The sequence below is a fragment of the Urocitellus parryii genome, chromosome 7 (genome assembly GCF_045843805.1).
Source record: "Urocitellus parryii isolate mUroPar1 chromosome 7, mUroPar1.hap1, whole genome shotgun sequence".
NCBI classification, from domain to species: Eukaryota; Metazoa; Chordata; class Mammalia; order Rodentia; family Sciuridae; genus Urocitellus; species Urocitellus parryii.
Genome location: NC_135537.1, coordinates 118089479 through 118105745, shown reverse-complemented (window position 1 = coordinate 118105745; position 16267 = coordinate 118089479). Strand labels below are relative to the sequence as shown.

Below are 16267 nucleotides of genomic sequence, written 5' to 3'. Positions count from 1 at the left end.
GAGAACAAGTTTCCCAGGATAAAAGAAAGGTCTATTTTCTTAGGTCGAAAGCTTCCAAGTTAGCATCAGTGCTCCAGCACCTGGCCCTGCTCCACCGGCACAAAGCAAGGGGTATGGGCAGCAGGATGTGCTCCCCTCTGCCTGGCTGCAGGGCTCTCTCCTTCTTCAAGACTAAATGGCAGACTGGGAAACAGTTCAAAGACAAACACTGGAATCAAACTTCTTGATTTCAGCTACACAGGCTGAAGGTCCTAATAGTCACAAGATGGCCCAAACTAAGGCTCCTCCCCACAGAAGATACTAGCACACTCTCAGTATAAATTGCCAAGAGCAGAGATGCTCAGGAACTCCAGGGTTCCGTGGGCACACCATGTCCTGCCTATGATCAGAAAGTGGGCACCTAAGTCACGTTCCTGGGTCACCCTGCACTGTACTCTGAGAATCCAGGTCTTGGGACTGCCGTCTTCTCTGAGTCAAGGAAAATGAGGAAAAGGTCAAGTAAAAGGCTAGTAACTCTAGAGGCAACCATCAAACACTGGAGGGACACAGAAGAGCTAAGCGCCATGGAAGACAGCAGTCACATGGCCAGGAATGCAGGGTTTGAGAGGGAGCCACAGAACACTACTACACTAGCAGCCTGTCCCCCAAACCCACCCCCACAGGGTGGTCCTGGGGACAGTCCCGCTGGCTTCTGGTTAGAAAGCTCCTGTTTTGCCCTCAAACCATGGTCCTCAACAGGGGTAGGGCTCATAGCCCAAAGAGAATTTCCAAACACATCAAAAGGAGTCACCAAAGAAGATGCCATATTCACAGGGGAAAAAACTCAAAAGTTGGCAAAATGGGGACAGGTAACAAACAGAAATGATAGGTCCAAGAGAACCAGCACCTCAGCAACCCTCCAACCCTAGGCCATCTGCAGGACACCACCACAGAGGAAGCCGGAGAAAGGAAGAAGCCACTGGCACAGCCTTCCCAGCAATGGGCCAGGACTGCAGGCCTAGGCCACACGTGGCTGCTGGCAACTGGGAGGGTGGCTGGTCTCCCCTGAACTGTGCCCTAAGGCAAAACACAGCTTTTTTATGTGTTGAAATGACACTATTTTGGATATACAAGGTCAAATAAAATATAATTAAAAATCTATTTCACCTGTTTCTTTTTATTTTTTAACAAGGCAACTAGAAAGTTTTAAATTATATTTGTGACTTCCACTTTAGTTCTATTGGACAGGACTGGTGTAAGCTAGGGGTTGGCAAGCTACACACATATGCCAAATCTAGCCTGCCATCTGCTTTTTAAGGCTCAAAACCAAGAATAGCTTTTATATTTTTAAATGGTTGTATAAGTACCTACACAAATGCCTCAACTTTGCCTGCTAGCCTGCAAAACCTTAAGTATTTACTACCTGGCCCTTTAAGGAAAAAATTCTAATCCCTAGTCTAGATTCCAGAAACAATCAGATATTCTCTTCAGGTAAAACAAGGAACAGAGGACAGATTGGGGGGGTGGCGGGTGTGGAGTGATTCTTGCACATTTTTTTTATTGAAATAAAATTCACAGAACATAAAATTAACAATTTTAAATGAACTTTTCATTGGCATTTAGTATATTTCATAATGTTGTACAACCAGTGCTTCCATCTAGTTCCAAACCATTTCATCACCCTCAAAACAGAACCCCAATCCCATTAGCAGTCACTCCTCTCGGCCCTTCCCTCAGCCTCTGGCAACCACTAATCTGCTTTCAGTTTCTATGGACTTACCTGTTCTGCACATTTCATCTAAACGGAATCATACACTATCTGCCCTTTTATGTGTGGTCCTTTTACTTGGCATCATGTTCTCTAGGTTCATCCGTGTGGTGGCATGTCTTAGTACTTTGTGACTTTTTAGAACAAGTGACATTTCATTGTACAAATACTCAAATTGCCCACTCATCCATTTGTTGATGGACATTTAGATTGTTGCCACCTTTTGGCTACTCTGAATAGTGCTCTCAGGAACATTCCTATGTAAGTACTGATATGAACATACATGGTTTTAATTCTTCTGAGCATGTATCTCAGAGTGGAACTGCTAGCTTCATGTTGATTCCGTTTCACTTCTTGAGGAGCTGCAAAACAACGGCTGCACCATCTTACTCCTACCAGCAATTCACAAGGGTTCCAATTTCTTCCCATCATCACCAACACTTGGTAAATTCTGTTTTTAGAATTCTAGCTATCTTAATGGTATCTCATTGTGGTCTTGATTTGCACTTTCTTGATGACAGTGAGCATCTTTTCATGTGCTTGTTGGCCATTTGTAATGGGATTTTGTGTGCCTGGGATTTTGTGTGTCTGAGATTTTGACATATCCCTGCCAAACAATGCGCCAACCCACCCGTAAATTATACTTCTTCTAGAAAGTGTGGGCATGATATATTGAAATAAATGCCAGGTCAGATAAAAAAAGTTCTGTGCCCTGGAACTTCTAAGAATATCACAGGAGTAAAGGTACCCCTGAAGAAATGCCCCACTGAGACTTGGTCCTAGCCCACCCATCTATGTCAAGGATCCCGGCAGCCATGGCAGTATCAAACCAGGAAGACTGAGAGTCGTGGGAAAGATCAAGCCCACTTTCATTACCAGATGGGGAAACCGAGGCCTCAAGAAGGAAAAGATCCAGCCACGCCCCATGATGAAACAAGGAAAGGCATGGGTCAGGAATGCAATCCAAATGCAACGGCTCCTCCCACGGCAAGAGAATGAGACGCCCCATCAGATCCATACCCACTGTGGACCCAGAAGACCCACACCCAGGCTGGAGGCTGAGGACTCTGTACTCCAAACCTGCTTCTGCCACTAACCACCAACAATCTCTGATCCACCTCCCAGCTTACCCTGCCCTCCCTCTCTTCTGTGGGCCCATCACATGGGGATTCCCACAGCTTGCTCCCCCACCCCCCAGTGGTCACTCACTCCTAGGACTTCAGCAACCACCTTCACATAGCCAACCCTAGCCCCCACCCTCACCAAAGCCCTAACCATCATCTCCTACTTTTTGAGTGGGTCACTCCACTAAGTACTATAACAGGCATTCACTACCACAAGGTCAAATATACCACAGTAGTTGAGGCCCTCCCCCCATCCCCCACATCTACTCTAAATCTGTTATCCTCAATATTGTGTTGAAGGCGCTTCTACATACCCCTTTCCTCAATCCCACCTGTACTCCACCACAACACCTTATCCCCAACGTCACCCTTTCCCATCACTGGTCTGGAGAATCAAGACCTTATCCCCAAGGTCACCACCTCCCAGCAATGGTCTGGAGAATATATAGCAATCCGCCTGGACTACTTTCAGAGCTCCACTACTTCTGCCTCTAGCCACAGTGACTTTCCTGAAGACTAAATCTGACAAATTTTAAAAGTGTAAAAATAACTAAGAAAATATTAGTGACTATTTAATAAACCTTGGCAAGAAGGCCTTCCTACATGAGATTAAAACTGCAAGCTATAAAGGATAACAGAGATTTAACTGTGTTCATTGTATCTTACTTTATACTTTGAAGCTGAGGACTAAACCCAAGGCCTTGCACATGCCCAAGCACATACCCTTATCACTGAGCTACATTCCCAGTTTCATAAGAAAAACAACCATGTATAAAGAGACAAATGACACTCGGAAAAAATATTTGCCATATATAACAGCAAATTTCTATCTAGAGGAGGGTGGGCAACCATGGCTCACAGGCATAATCCTGCCAGCTGCCTGGTTTTTTTTTTTTTTTTTTGTAAATAAAGTTTTACTGAAACATAGTCATACTCATTAGTTTATATATTGTCTACAGCTCATTTTGTACCATGACCACAAAGTTGCCACAGAGATCATAAAGGTTAAAATATATTAGTATCTGGCCTTTTACAAAAAAAGTCCACAGACCCCAGTGACCTAAAGCATACACAAATCAATGGGGGACAGGAGGAAAACGAAATCAATGAAAAAATGGACAAACAAGCAAGTAATCCACAAGAGAAACAAAAACACTCAAATATTATAAGGAGAGACTTAACCTCACGTAATTTGGGAAATTATTAAGGAATTAAATCATTTGATAATATCCAACCCTGGAAATGTTATGACATAGCCTTTTTTGGAAAGCAATTTGGTGGTATCTGTAAAAAAAAAAAAAAAAAAAAAAAAAATTTAACGCACTGGATGTCAACCCAGCCGTTCTATTTTTAGGCATCTGCCCCCAGAGAAATACTTGCATTTGCGCACGCACGCACACATGCCCAAAAACATTTATAACACTGTATGCTGAAACATTCACTATTTATAACAGCAAAACTCATCAGTAACCTTGATGTCCATCAATCAGGGAATGGGTTAAATCACAGCACATCCTTAATGGTCTAACAGGCAAAACAATACTGATATATTTATATGTAACACCATGAAAAGAGCTCTGAGATATTCCTAAACAGGAAAAGAAGTTGGAAATACATGAACACAATTCAGGTTTAAAAGCATATCTGTGTTCATATGTACACAGAGAAATGCACAGGAGGGCAGAGGGACTGCAGGACAGGATGACAAATAACAACTAACTGTGGCTTAGTACCTAACCCAGACCACTCTGAATTCCACTGGTGAGAAGAAGGCAAGGAACTCCTCTGTCCCAAATCTACACTGGCAAGGCACCTTCTGCAACATAATCATCCTTGACATTAGTGCCCTCAGGATGTGCTCATGGGATGGCCACTGTAGACCCTGAACCGCGGTAGGACAAAGAACGACGACTTAAGGATCCTGGCTCTCTCCCTGCACTAGGCAAGTTGTTTCTCTTCTCCAGGTTTCAGTCTTCTCACCGGCAAGAGAAAGTGGTAGGATCAGCTGATCCCCAGGTCCCTTCCAGGTCTGATGCCAGAACACAGGCCCTGGAAGAGCTCTTGTACCTCTCTAGGGGAAAACCAACCAACCACCAACAAAACCCACAGCTGAGGAAATAGAGCTCAAATCAGGATGTTCTGAGGAATGTCCACCCTGGGAAGATGACATCCCAAGAGCAAAAGCCCTCCCTCCTCCCTGGGCCCAGTGTCCAGGCCTATTAAAGAGGGGGTGGCCTCCGTGGCTGCTGATGTATCTTCCAGCTTGGACTGTCTAAAATAAGCCCGGGGCAGGGAGGGGCAAAAGGAAGCAGGGGCTTGGGAGAGACCAATGGGAACTGACTGGCTCAGGTTTTCTAATGGAGCCATAAGGATGAGAGAGAGCAAGAGGCTGGGGGAGGGCCGGATGCACAGAGCAGCAGTGAAGCTGTTGGCAACAGCCCGAGTTTCCCTCCTCTCTTTTCAAGAGCAGTTTCTTCCTGAAAGATCCCAGGAGGTAGAAGGCTGGGCTAATCTCTCCCAGCACAAATAACCCCACTCATTATTTCAGGAACTATCATTCCAGTTGTGCCCTGGAGGTCTCAGGCCTGTTTCAAAATCCACAATTCAACTTTGAATACACTGAAAGAGTACAGTACTTCAAATTTTCCTCTACCCTTGAATCCAATTAATAATCAACAGATTTTTAAAAAAAAAAATTTAACAACTTCTACTCAAGCATGCAAATTCCACTCTAGTGTATCCAAGCTTAAGAATCAAAAAAAAAAAAAAAAAACCAGCCACCTATGGTATAAACACCTAATTTATCAATTCGGGCAGGTGCTTAGAATAACCAGGCAACTTTTAAGCCTCTCTCAAAACGGCCCAAAACTTCTTAAAGTTGGCTCTTCTATGACCAGTTTTTTGTTTGTTAGAGGGGGGAAAAAAGTTGAATTAAATATCATTCCTTGCTTTTCACAACAGTTCCATGAGGGAAGTAAGCCACTGACCAACTTACAGATAAGGAAATTAAAATAATACAGAGCTAAAAGAACTTGTTCAAGGTCACACCACTGAGAGTGACAGCCAAGACTGGAAACAAAGTCTCCCCACTCCTCTTCACCATAGGAACTGCTTCCCAGAAAGAAAAAAAAAAAAGCATCAGGATGAAAAGAGGAAATCAAGTTTTTCCTCTCTTAAAAGGCCACCCCCCTCCCCTCCAGAACACCTTTGGAGCACTGCACTTCCCAGGATGACCTGCCGCTAAGGCCTTGAGTTTGGGTAAAGCTTCTTGGCTGGTGGAAACCTGACCTCAGAGAAAGCCACCGCATCCAGGGCCATAACCCCTGCCCCTACCACCCTGCTCTGGTCTGCCCTGTAAACAAGTCAAACCATGCTTGCACTCAAGTGGCATCAAAAACAGGCCAGAGCACTTCAAAGCCATGTTTTCTGTCTAAGGGGGTTCTTTTGCAAAAGGAGTGGCTACAACTAGGTCACACCGGTCTGGAATGTGAAGGGAGCTCCCCTGGCCTCATTCAGGGAGTTGAGAGAAAGCTCTGAAGAGGATGGAGACTGGGGGTGAGAGGGTGAGCCAGGGTGCACAGGTCCAAACCAAGGAGGGGCAAACAAGGCCTGAAACCCACCCGTGCAGGGGTTCCCAAGGGTTCCCCAGGGACTGCAGTCCCTAAACCAACGCTGTGTTTTTGGTGTCTTGACTCTGATGCAAGTTTGGGAGCTACTAAAGCCTTCAACTGACAGATAGGCCTGGAGGAGTGAACCACATCTTAGCTGGAACCCCTAGGTCTTCTCATTCCCAGTCCTTGACCAAGAACTGGAAAGGCTATTGGGGGGGGGGGGCGGGGAGAGCAGGCCCTTGCTCTCCCTTCAACAACAACAACAATAACAACAACAACAAAATGCCCTTTCAGTGGAAGTTTAAAAGCAAGAGCCTCCTCCCCAGACTTGGAGACCCTCCGCCTCTCTTCTGTCCCTGAGGGTGACAAGGACTTAGGTCAGGATGGGTCCCACAAGGCAGAAGGCCATGCAGGCAGGGTCCACCCAGACAAGCCAATCCCTGGACAGTCTTGAGTTCCCCATACAAGAGTCTGTGGGTGCAGGGTGGAAAAGGGGGTGGGGGTTGGGGGGCTGGGGGGGGGGTGTCCCTGCCAAACATCAAGCAATTCCCAAGGCGCTTTGTTCCTAGGAGGAGAAAACAGGCATTTTTGAGTCACCCAAAAAAAAAAGCATGAATCACACGGCAGGGTTGTGGGAACGGGAAAGGATGTTATTTTTCGGCATACTTGAGGATTTTCCCTTTGTCCTGACTCTATCCGTCCTCCTCCCACCCCCAGCCGCAGCCCCAGCCCCCAGCACTCACGCACACATTTTTCTTTTTTTTCCTGCTCCATTTTTATTTTCCCCCACGGCCTTCCGAGGCGCCCCGGCCCCGGCCCGCCTCAGGGGCGCGCGACGCGGGTCTCCGGGTCCAGGACCCCAGGGTCGCCCGCCCCCCGTCCCCGCGCCGCTCACCTGCGTCAGGTCTTCGTCGTTGAGCAGATGCGACTCTCGGGGCTTGAAGCAATTCTGACACTTGCTCTTGTTGAAGATGTTGGCCTGGAATTTCCTGCACGGATTCTCCTTGGCCGCCGACATGGTCGTCGCAGCCGCAGCGGCAGCGGCAGCGGCGGCGGCGGCGGCGGCGGCGGCGGCGCCGCAGGCCCGGCCCGCGCGCTCCCGGCGGGTCGGGGCTCAGCGCAGCCGCCGCCGCATCCCCGGCCGGCCCCCGCCGCAGGCCCGGCCCTGACTCTCCCGCGGCCCGGCTCGCCGCACGCCGAGGCTGCCGCGCCGCCGCCGCCGCCGCCGGGCCTCACAGAGCGCGCGCCGCCCCGCGCCCGCCCGCACTGCCGCCGCCCGGGCGCCTCGGGCCCATGGACGCAGCCCCCTGGCCTCTGCCTCCCGCCGCCGCGGCCGCCTCTCAGGCGCCGGTCACCACCGGCCCCCGCTGGTCACCCCCGCTGCCGCTGCTTTGGGCGCCCGCGGCCGCTGCAAACGGGAGCGGAGCGCCTCGCGCACTCCGGGCGGGGCGGGCGGGCGGGCGGGCGGACGGGCGGCGCGGGCGGGCGCCGGGCGCGCGGGGCGGGGCCCGCACCGAAGTGATCGGCAACCCTGCCAGCCAATAGCGGCCGTGCGCTCCCGCTAACAAAGAAACCCCTGGGCCAATAGCAGTCGGGGGGCAGGGCCCAGAGCGCCCGAGCGCAAGGTAACTTGTGCAGCCGAGGAGGAAGGTGGGGGCGCCGGCCTGGGACGTTCAGGTTTGGTGGACTGGCGCCGAGGCCAGCCGGCCTGACAGCTGCAGAGGCGGGGGGGGGGGGGGGGAACCAGAGGGGCGGGGTGGGGGGGGAGCCAGAGGGGCGGGGAGGGGGGAGCTGAAGGCGGGGCCGACCTCTGGCTGGCTCTCTCCGCAAACCCCCCTCGGTTCCAGTCCAGCCCTTCTCTCGGCGTGCGCCACGGGACAGAGCGAGCGGATTCGTGGAGCACCTCTGAAACGTCGTGGGGTCCTAGTTTGCATGATTCATCAGGAGTGGATACTGGTTTCCAAGTACTCCCAAGGCTTTGGCTCCTTCAAGTTTCACCACCTCTCCTCCATCGCTCCCATTTTGCAGATGAGAAAAACTGAGACGCGGGGAGCAGTTAAGTCATAGGGAGGTAATGTTTCCAGGGATGACTAAGAGAAGATGTCAGCCAGCCTCCCGGAGCTGCTAGTTCTATTATGGGAGAACGCTGACTCTCTGCCAGGTCCTGAGCTAGGCATTCTTTTCTTGGTGATGGGTTGGAGGAAATGAAGGGTGATTTTGTGCAGGGTCATTCTGCTGGGGAAGGGGGCCCGATCTATCACTCCAGGCCCTCCACTGTCCAGTCTCTTGGCCAAGAGAACCTGGAGACGCTTGTGAACGGCACAGGCAGAAGGGTGTGTAGGATTCAGAGGGAAGGGGGAAATGTACCCTGTAGGAGAATGAGATTGGCTTCCAGGAGCATCAGGGTGGATTGAAAAGCAGATAGTGAGAGGCTCCCTGGGGCCGGTGGTGGAGACAGGGAAAGAAGGAGCAAAAAAAAAAAAAAAAAAAAAAAGTCTAAAGGATTTGAGGAAGGCGGATCACCCAGGGCTCTGGATTCCAGGCTCTGGCATGTAAATGTCAGCCTGCTGGCGGAAGGGAGTCATCCTGAGTTTTTAAACTGGGTGAGCTAACTCGGTCTTCACAGGGGAGGTGACATTGGAGCATGTGGCAGCAGCAGCGACAGCAGCTGTTGCTTAGGAGATGGAAAGGCTGTAGGAGAAGAAGTAGCAAGTACTTCCAGAGCTCTGTGTACTTTTCCACTGATCCTCTGGTGACTATCCCAGGGAGGTGGATTTTCACTTTGAGTAAGAAATGCTTTTCTACAAAGGGGATCAGAGAAAGGCAGATCAAAGTCCTCCGGCAGCCTAAGGGGGGAATAGCCTGGCTCCACCCCTCAGCTCCAAGGCAGCATTGGGCAAGTCCTTTACCCTGCCTTGTGCCTCGGTGACCACATGTACAAAATTGACATGATTGTATGATGTTGCAAGCATGAAGTATATAATGCTTGTAAAATATTTCACATAATGTGGAAAAAAAACATTAATTGAATCTAGGCAAAGGGTGTTTATTTTCCTATTCTTGCAACTTCTGTTGGTTTCAATTTTTTTTTTTTTTTTTTTTTTTGCAAAATAAAAGAGACAGGAAAATGGGTAAAGAAGACCTACAATTCTTGCCTTCCCAGAATACTAAGAAAGTGATACCAAGTGTGGCCTCTGGGGAGGGGAGCTGGATGGTTGGGAGGTGACCTACTTTTAATTTTCATTGTAAGCCCTTTTGTTCCCTTTCGGATTTGGTGTTATGTGCAAGTACAACTTCTTTTAAAATAAAAATTTTAAAGTCCGATCCTTGCCTCAGGGCCAACACAAAAGCCATCCTACTGAGAAAAATGCTTGGTGTGTTCAGGTCAATGGACACACATCCAGTGCCCAAGGGCTAGGGGCTGGGGGTCTGCAGCTAGGGATATTAAAAAAAAAAAAAAAGAGTTTGATTCAGGAATCCAGAGACTGCCTGCCTGGAAGGAGCTCACTTTCAAGTAATGTAGACATTTGAAAATAAGAGGCAAACAGATGGCACTCCATGTAGAGAGTTGAGGGGGGCCAAGACCTAGGGGGTACCCAGCACCATAGGTAGCTTCAGGGAGGGCTGCACACAGTTCATCTCCACACCGTTTGTCACTAGAGCTGCCTGGGGAGTGAGACTACCAGGGCCAGCTGGGCCACATAGCTAGACCCTGTCTCAAAAACAAACAAACAAACAGAAAAACTTGACTAGTCTCCAAGGCACCAAGAGGATGGGGCTGGCTCTCGGTGACTACTCCAATTCCTGGGCCTAGTTCAATGCCGGGTACACAATCAACACCCCGTGGTAAGCAAATGGATTAAAGAAAAACATACCTTTCCACTTTGGATTGAAGTGTCTCCCTGATGGGATTACAAAATCTCATGGACAGGGTCTGGATCCTGCAGCCTTGGGTTCCCTTTGTAGGGCCCTGGAATAGTACATTGCACCAGCTTTGATACCCAACGTGAATATTCATTAGTATTCTGTACATCTCGATATATAATATGTTTCTCCAAAAAGCAAATAGACAAGCGGAAAAGAAAAAGTGTCTCAGGTAAGTATTGCTCTGTGGTCCTGAATGCCACCCTGAAGCCTTTCGGGCATCCCATGAGGGAACAGGATTTACACATACACACACACACACACACACACACACACACACGGAAAGAACCGCTATTTTGGTCTCATCACCATAACTTAGTCTTGTCTGTCCTTGAATCTACCCTGTGTCTGGCTCTTCTCACTCAACAGCGCATCTGTTGTGAAATTCATCCGTCCATGCTGACTCTGCAGGTATTGGCAGATCATCCTTTCTCATGGCTGCCCTTGATCCCATGGTGTGGATGTGCTACAGTGTATCTGTGCTCTTGGGAATGGTCACTGGGGATGTTTCCAGGTTGGGGTCACCCCTGCAATACCATTCTTCACACCTGAGAGATGGGCTGTCTTCTCCTATCTTCTCTGCTAGTAAATGATCATAAGGTTCGCTGGGAAGAACATGTTAATACTTCAGACTACCAGGGCCTTCCCAAGGAAGTAGTCTGTATGTTGGAATGTAAGAATTTCTTTTTTAAAATAAGCATAATGGGATTTTTTTTTTTGTACCAGGGATTGAACCCAGGGGGTACCACTAAGCCACATCCCCATTCCTTTTTATTTATTTATTTATTTTTTATTTTGAGACCATTTCTTGCTACGTTGCTTAAGGCCTCACTAAGTTGCTGAGGCTGGCTTTGAACTCTTGGGCCTCCTGCCTCAGCCTCCTGAACCACTGAGATTACAGATGTGTGCCTCTGCGCCGGGCCATTTCTGATGTTTAGGTCAAGTTTTGGATACAGTGGACGACGGAGCTATGATTCTCAAGTCCTGGGGACAAGCGTTAAAAATTCCTACTCGAAGGTGTTCACCACTACTAGTACGTTAATAGGCCCTCAGGAAATTTTAAAACACACATTTATTCTTGCACACACACTTACTCGAGCACAAACACATGGAAGTTCTGCTGTTCTTACCTGGGGGTCCCTGAGGCAAGTTCCATGGGAAGATAGCTGGGGCTGGAGCATCTTGAGGCTGGAAGCTGACTGGGCCCTGCCCTTTCTGCACAATCTCAAAGAGTCTCTCCTTCCCTGTGGACTCCCCTTCTGCTCTACGCATCTCCAGGGGTCCCCAAAAGGGTTCCAGGAAGCAGAAGCTGCCAGTCCTTTTAAAGGCAAGGTCTGAGACTCCACCACATTCCATCAGTCAGCACAAGGCACAAGGCCACCCGGGCTCAAGGTGGAAGGGCTGACAGGCGTGAATCCCCAGAGATGTGGGTCGCTGGGGCCAGAAATAGTAACCACTTCATAAGATCGTGAGGACTGAACAGATTGATGTGACGAGTTTAGAACAGTCCCCAAACACAGTGAGTTCTCAGTAATATCAGCCTTTATTTTTGTCCTCTAACCTCTATGCCAGGAACTGAACATTTATTTTTGCGTAAAGGGCCAGATAGCCAATATTTTAAACTTTTTAAATCCATATGACCTCTATGGCAGCTACTCAGCTCAGCCATTGTCACATAGAAGCATTTATAGATAAATGAATAAAGAAACTGAGGCACAGAGAGATCAAGTAACATATTCAAGGTTATGCACCCAGTAAAAGGTAAGGCTTGGATTCCAAGGTGGGCAGTGTGTTTATAAGCTCTGCCCTGCATGACCTTCAGCCACTGGAATTACAGGTACTGATGGGGGGGGCGGGGCAGGGGACCTCCTTCCCTAAGTCTCAGGTTGCTTCCCTGGAAGTGAGACCAAAAGATCTCAGAAGCTCCTTCCAGCGAGGACTCGGGGATGCTTTTCCACAGCAAGCACCAAGTGACAACTGTCTTCAGGCATGCATCAGGAGAGAATGTCGCATGCTAGACATAGAAAGTCCACCAGAAGGGCAAGTTAGCCATTCTATTACCTATTTTAAATATGCATCCTTTCGATTGAGTGATCTCACTTCTAGAAAGATGGGTTATAAAATTGCTCTCTCACAGGTCCCCGAAAATAAATTATGGACCAGGATGTTCTCTGCTTCCTTGTTCTTCATAGCAGAAAATTGGGGACACTCCAATTAATTACCACCATTAGAAAAATCAGATAAGTAAACGATGGTTCTTTGACACAGGGGACGACCCCGAGGCTTGTTGAAAACAGAAGATGGTGTTTCAATGGCTAACCGTCTACAACATATTGTGCAGTTAAAAAAAAAAAAAAAAACGAGTAGAGCTGGGTGTGGTGGTACACACCTAGAATCCCAACCACTCGGGAGGCTGAGGCAGGAAGATTGCAAATTTGAGGCCCAGCCTCTGCAATTTGGAGAGACCCTGTCTCAAAACAAAAAAATAAGAAGGGCAGGGGATGTGGCTCACAGGTAGAGTGCCCCTGAGTTCAAACCCCAGTACTACCAAAAAAAAAAAAAAAAAAAAAAAAAAAAACTGGGCAAGCTAGGTCTATTGGTATGTGCCTTTAATTCCAGCTATTTAAGTATTTAGAAGGCTAAAGCAGGAGGATCCCTTAAGCCCAGGATCCAGCTTCAAAAAAATGGTCTGTCTCGTGGGTTTTCATTCATATTTTTTAAGAATACATGTGTTTGTTTCAGCCACAGTGGCACATGCCTGTAATCCAGCAGCTCAGGAGGCTGAGGCAGGAGGATTGCAAGTTCAAAGCCAGCCTCAGCAACTTAGGCCTAAGCAACCCAGCAAGACCTTTTCTCTAAATAAAATATGAAAAAGGGCTGGTTAAGCACCTCTGGATTCAATCCCCAATACCAAAAATAGGTATTTTTGTGTGTGTGTGTGTGTGTGTGTGTGTGTGTTTGCAATGTATATAGTTAATATTTATATTGAGAATGTCAGGGGATGCATATACCCACCTACCCCAAACAGTTCATTGTAATTAATCAGGAGGCAAAAGATTGGTACTTGGTACTCTTTCCTATGCTATAGGTTTATATTATGTTTAAATATTTCAACAAGCTTCTTGTTTTGTTTGCTAATCTAGAGAGGATCATATAATGATTCATTATATAATGAAGGTGGGGTCCCATTGCTTCTCTTGAATACCACTGGCTCATGACAGGTCTTGCTTCAGACATAACCCCAGTCTCACCTCCCCTCCTGTATTTCATTAAAGCAAATCCCCAAGTCATACAATTTCTTCCATAAATAGTCCAGTGAATGTCTGTAAAAGATAAGGACTCTTTTCAAAAAGCCACAATACCATTATCACACCTAAAAAAAATAATTTTTTAATATCATCAAATGTCCAGTCAGTAATTTCCAGTTATCTCATAAAAACATGAATTATTTTTGTCTAGGAAAAAAAAAAGTTTGAAAAAAAGAAAATAAGTCAAAGGTACAACTTCTCTGAGCATTGTTGAGTGATACTTATCTAAAGCCTTTGAAAATGTGCTTATCTTTGCCCCCGCAATCCCAACCCATGAATTTATACTAAGGGAAAAAAAAAAAAAAGCAAAGAGGAACATAAATATTTTTCACCAGAGCATGCAGGGCCTGTAACAGAGCAGTTGCTTGAAAAACATTGGTTGAAGTTTAGTTACCGCACTGTTGTTCGCAGCTTTGTTTGTAAAAGGAAACACCAAGAATAACAAAAGCGTCTGACCTTAGGGTAACGACTCAGTGAAAGATGGAAAAATCCATTAAATGGAATTTTAAAATCATATTCTGACAGCGCAGGTAGATACCATCCCTGCACACACACGAGCATTGGACCTTAATCCTGTCTCCTCTTGAGTGTAGGTAGATTTAGATTTTTCACCCAAAAACATGGAGTGTGGAAAGAGGAATCCTGGCTGACACTCCTTACCCATTCCCAGTGACGAGTCATGTGGTTTCAGGTGCCCCTGATACAGCGCAATGCCAAGGACTCCCTCTGGTCTAGTCCCCCCAAACCCATAATGTGGGTCTCATCACCAGAGAAACATCAGACAAACCCAAACGAGGGACAATTCTACAAAATATCTGAGCATGTTCCATGTTTCTAAAAGATACCTGAGCTGTCTTCCAAACTGTCAAAGCCATGAGAAATCTTCAGAAAATTGTCAGGGGCTAGAGGAGAGCCTCAGACGAAATGCCATATGGGATTCCTGATGGGATCCTGGGCCAGAAAAAAATGGCATTCATGGAAGAACTGGTGGAATCCTCCTAAAGTCTGTGGCTTAATTCATACTGTTTAATTAATGCTAATTTTTCAGTTTGGACAGATTACCATGGTCACACAAGATGTTAGCATTCGGGGAAGGTGGGTACCAGAACGCTGTGTTCTCTTTGACGACTTTGCTCTAAATCTAAAATCATTCAAAAATTAAAAAAAAAAAAAATTTTAGGGCTGGGGAATGTAGCTTAGCGGTAGAACACTTGTCTACGATGTGCAAGGCTCTGGGTTTGATCCCGAGCACTCATAAAAACAAAACCAAAAAGTATATATATTTTAAAAAAATCAGGATGCAGATATTTATTAGCATAGAAATGTATTCATAATATTTTCAGGGGTCTCATGCCATTTTTTGTATGGAGGTCGGTCAGCGGGCCAGAGCAGCACACCGGTGCTCTTCCTGCCAGGGACCCTGCGCATGGCCAGGCTGGAGGGTGGAGGTTTGTTCCACATGCTTGGGATCCGATACTTCTGATGCACCTGGTCAACTGTGGGAGCTGTGTGCATTCTTTTGTGTGCATGCATACACACCTAGGAACTAGTGATGAAGCATCTCCCCATGCTTTCATGCCTACATGTCCAGGTGGCGTCTGGCTGTCTCGGAGGGTGTCTGGATGACCACGGCGTTCTACATCTCACATGCATATTGGTGTGCTTCTCCATGGGTCTGTGCCTACATCTGTGAATATGTGAGTGTGTGCAATAAGTAACGTGGGTGCATCCGTCCGTGGGTATCCGTCGTATAAGTGTGTTTGTGAGAGTTGCACTATCTCTCTGGCCTCAATGCACTGTGTGTGCATCCCACGTGTGTGTGTGTGTGTATGTGTGTGTGTGTGTATGTGAGTGAGCTCTGTCAGATGGGGCCGTGTCTGTATGACTGTTGTATGCACAGTTGTCTGTGTCCGTGGCTCCGTATTGTGTCTGGCTGGGTGGATGTGTGAGTGTGAGGCTGGGGCCCCACTTTCTCCATGCCTTGTGCCTGGTTCCAGCAAATCCCCAGAAAGAAGCAAGCAGTGTCCAAGCATCTCCCCCACTCCTGACCCCACCCCACCCCCCTGCTATCTCCCAATTCCCATGCAAGGGCCTGAGAATGGCAGGGTGTGTCGGCTGCCAGCCCCAGGTGCAGAGGGCCCCCAGAACACCTCCTGGTGCACAAACACAGCAGCCACCAGCCGACCCTGACCTGGCTTCTGGAGGCCCCTTGCCCTTGGCCCACTGGAGAGAATGGTGATCCAGGACTCAGCCCCCGCAGCCCACCACCACTTCATCATGGCCCACAAAGACTTGCAGAGGGGCCACTTGTTTAAAGGAGATGGACACAGGCCAACCTGGGAAAGCATGGGGGGGGCATGTTCATGCAGACGGTCCTCCTGGAGGGTATTATCCAGACAGCGAGTGGAGGACTGGGGTAGGAGGGCTCAGGCCAGTGACGTCATCTGAGGGGATCTGCTGAGAAGGAGCCGTTCCCCTGACAGTGCGTGGACACAATATCTTTTTTATTTTTTTTAACGTGCTGCTCAGGATCGAACCCGGTGCCTCACGCAT

General features: G+C 47.9%; 1 protein-coding gene across 5 annotated transcripts in view; it reads right to left on the bottom strand.

The window, feature by feature from the left end:
* Positions 1 to 7543, bottom strand: part of Mprip (myosin phosphatase Rho interacting protein) — a 134083-nt gene extending 126540 nt beyond the window's left edge. For 2 of the 5 annotated variants that reach the window (XM_077801173.1, XM_077801175.1), the window contains exon 1: positions 7378 to 7542. In XM_077801173.1, the coding sequence (XP_077657299.1) occupies positions 7378 to 7500 (123 nt within the window). In that variant the 5' untranslated portion in view covers positions 7501 to 7542. Of the gene's footprint in view, positions 1 to 7377 lie in introns of all 5 variants that reach the window. The other 3 variants (XM_026408721.2, XM_026408719.2, XM_026408720.2) reach the window with 3 other exon arrangements.
* Positions 7544 to 16267: the final 8724 nt, after the last annotated feature.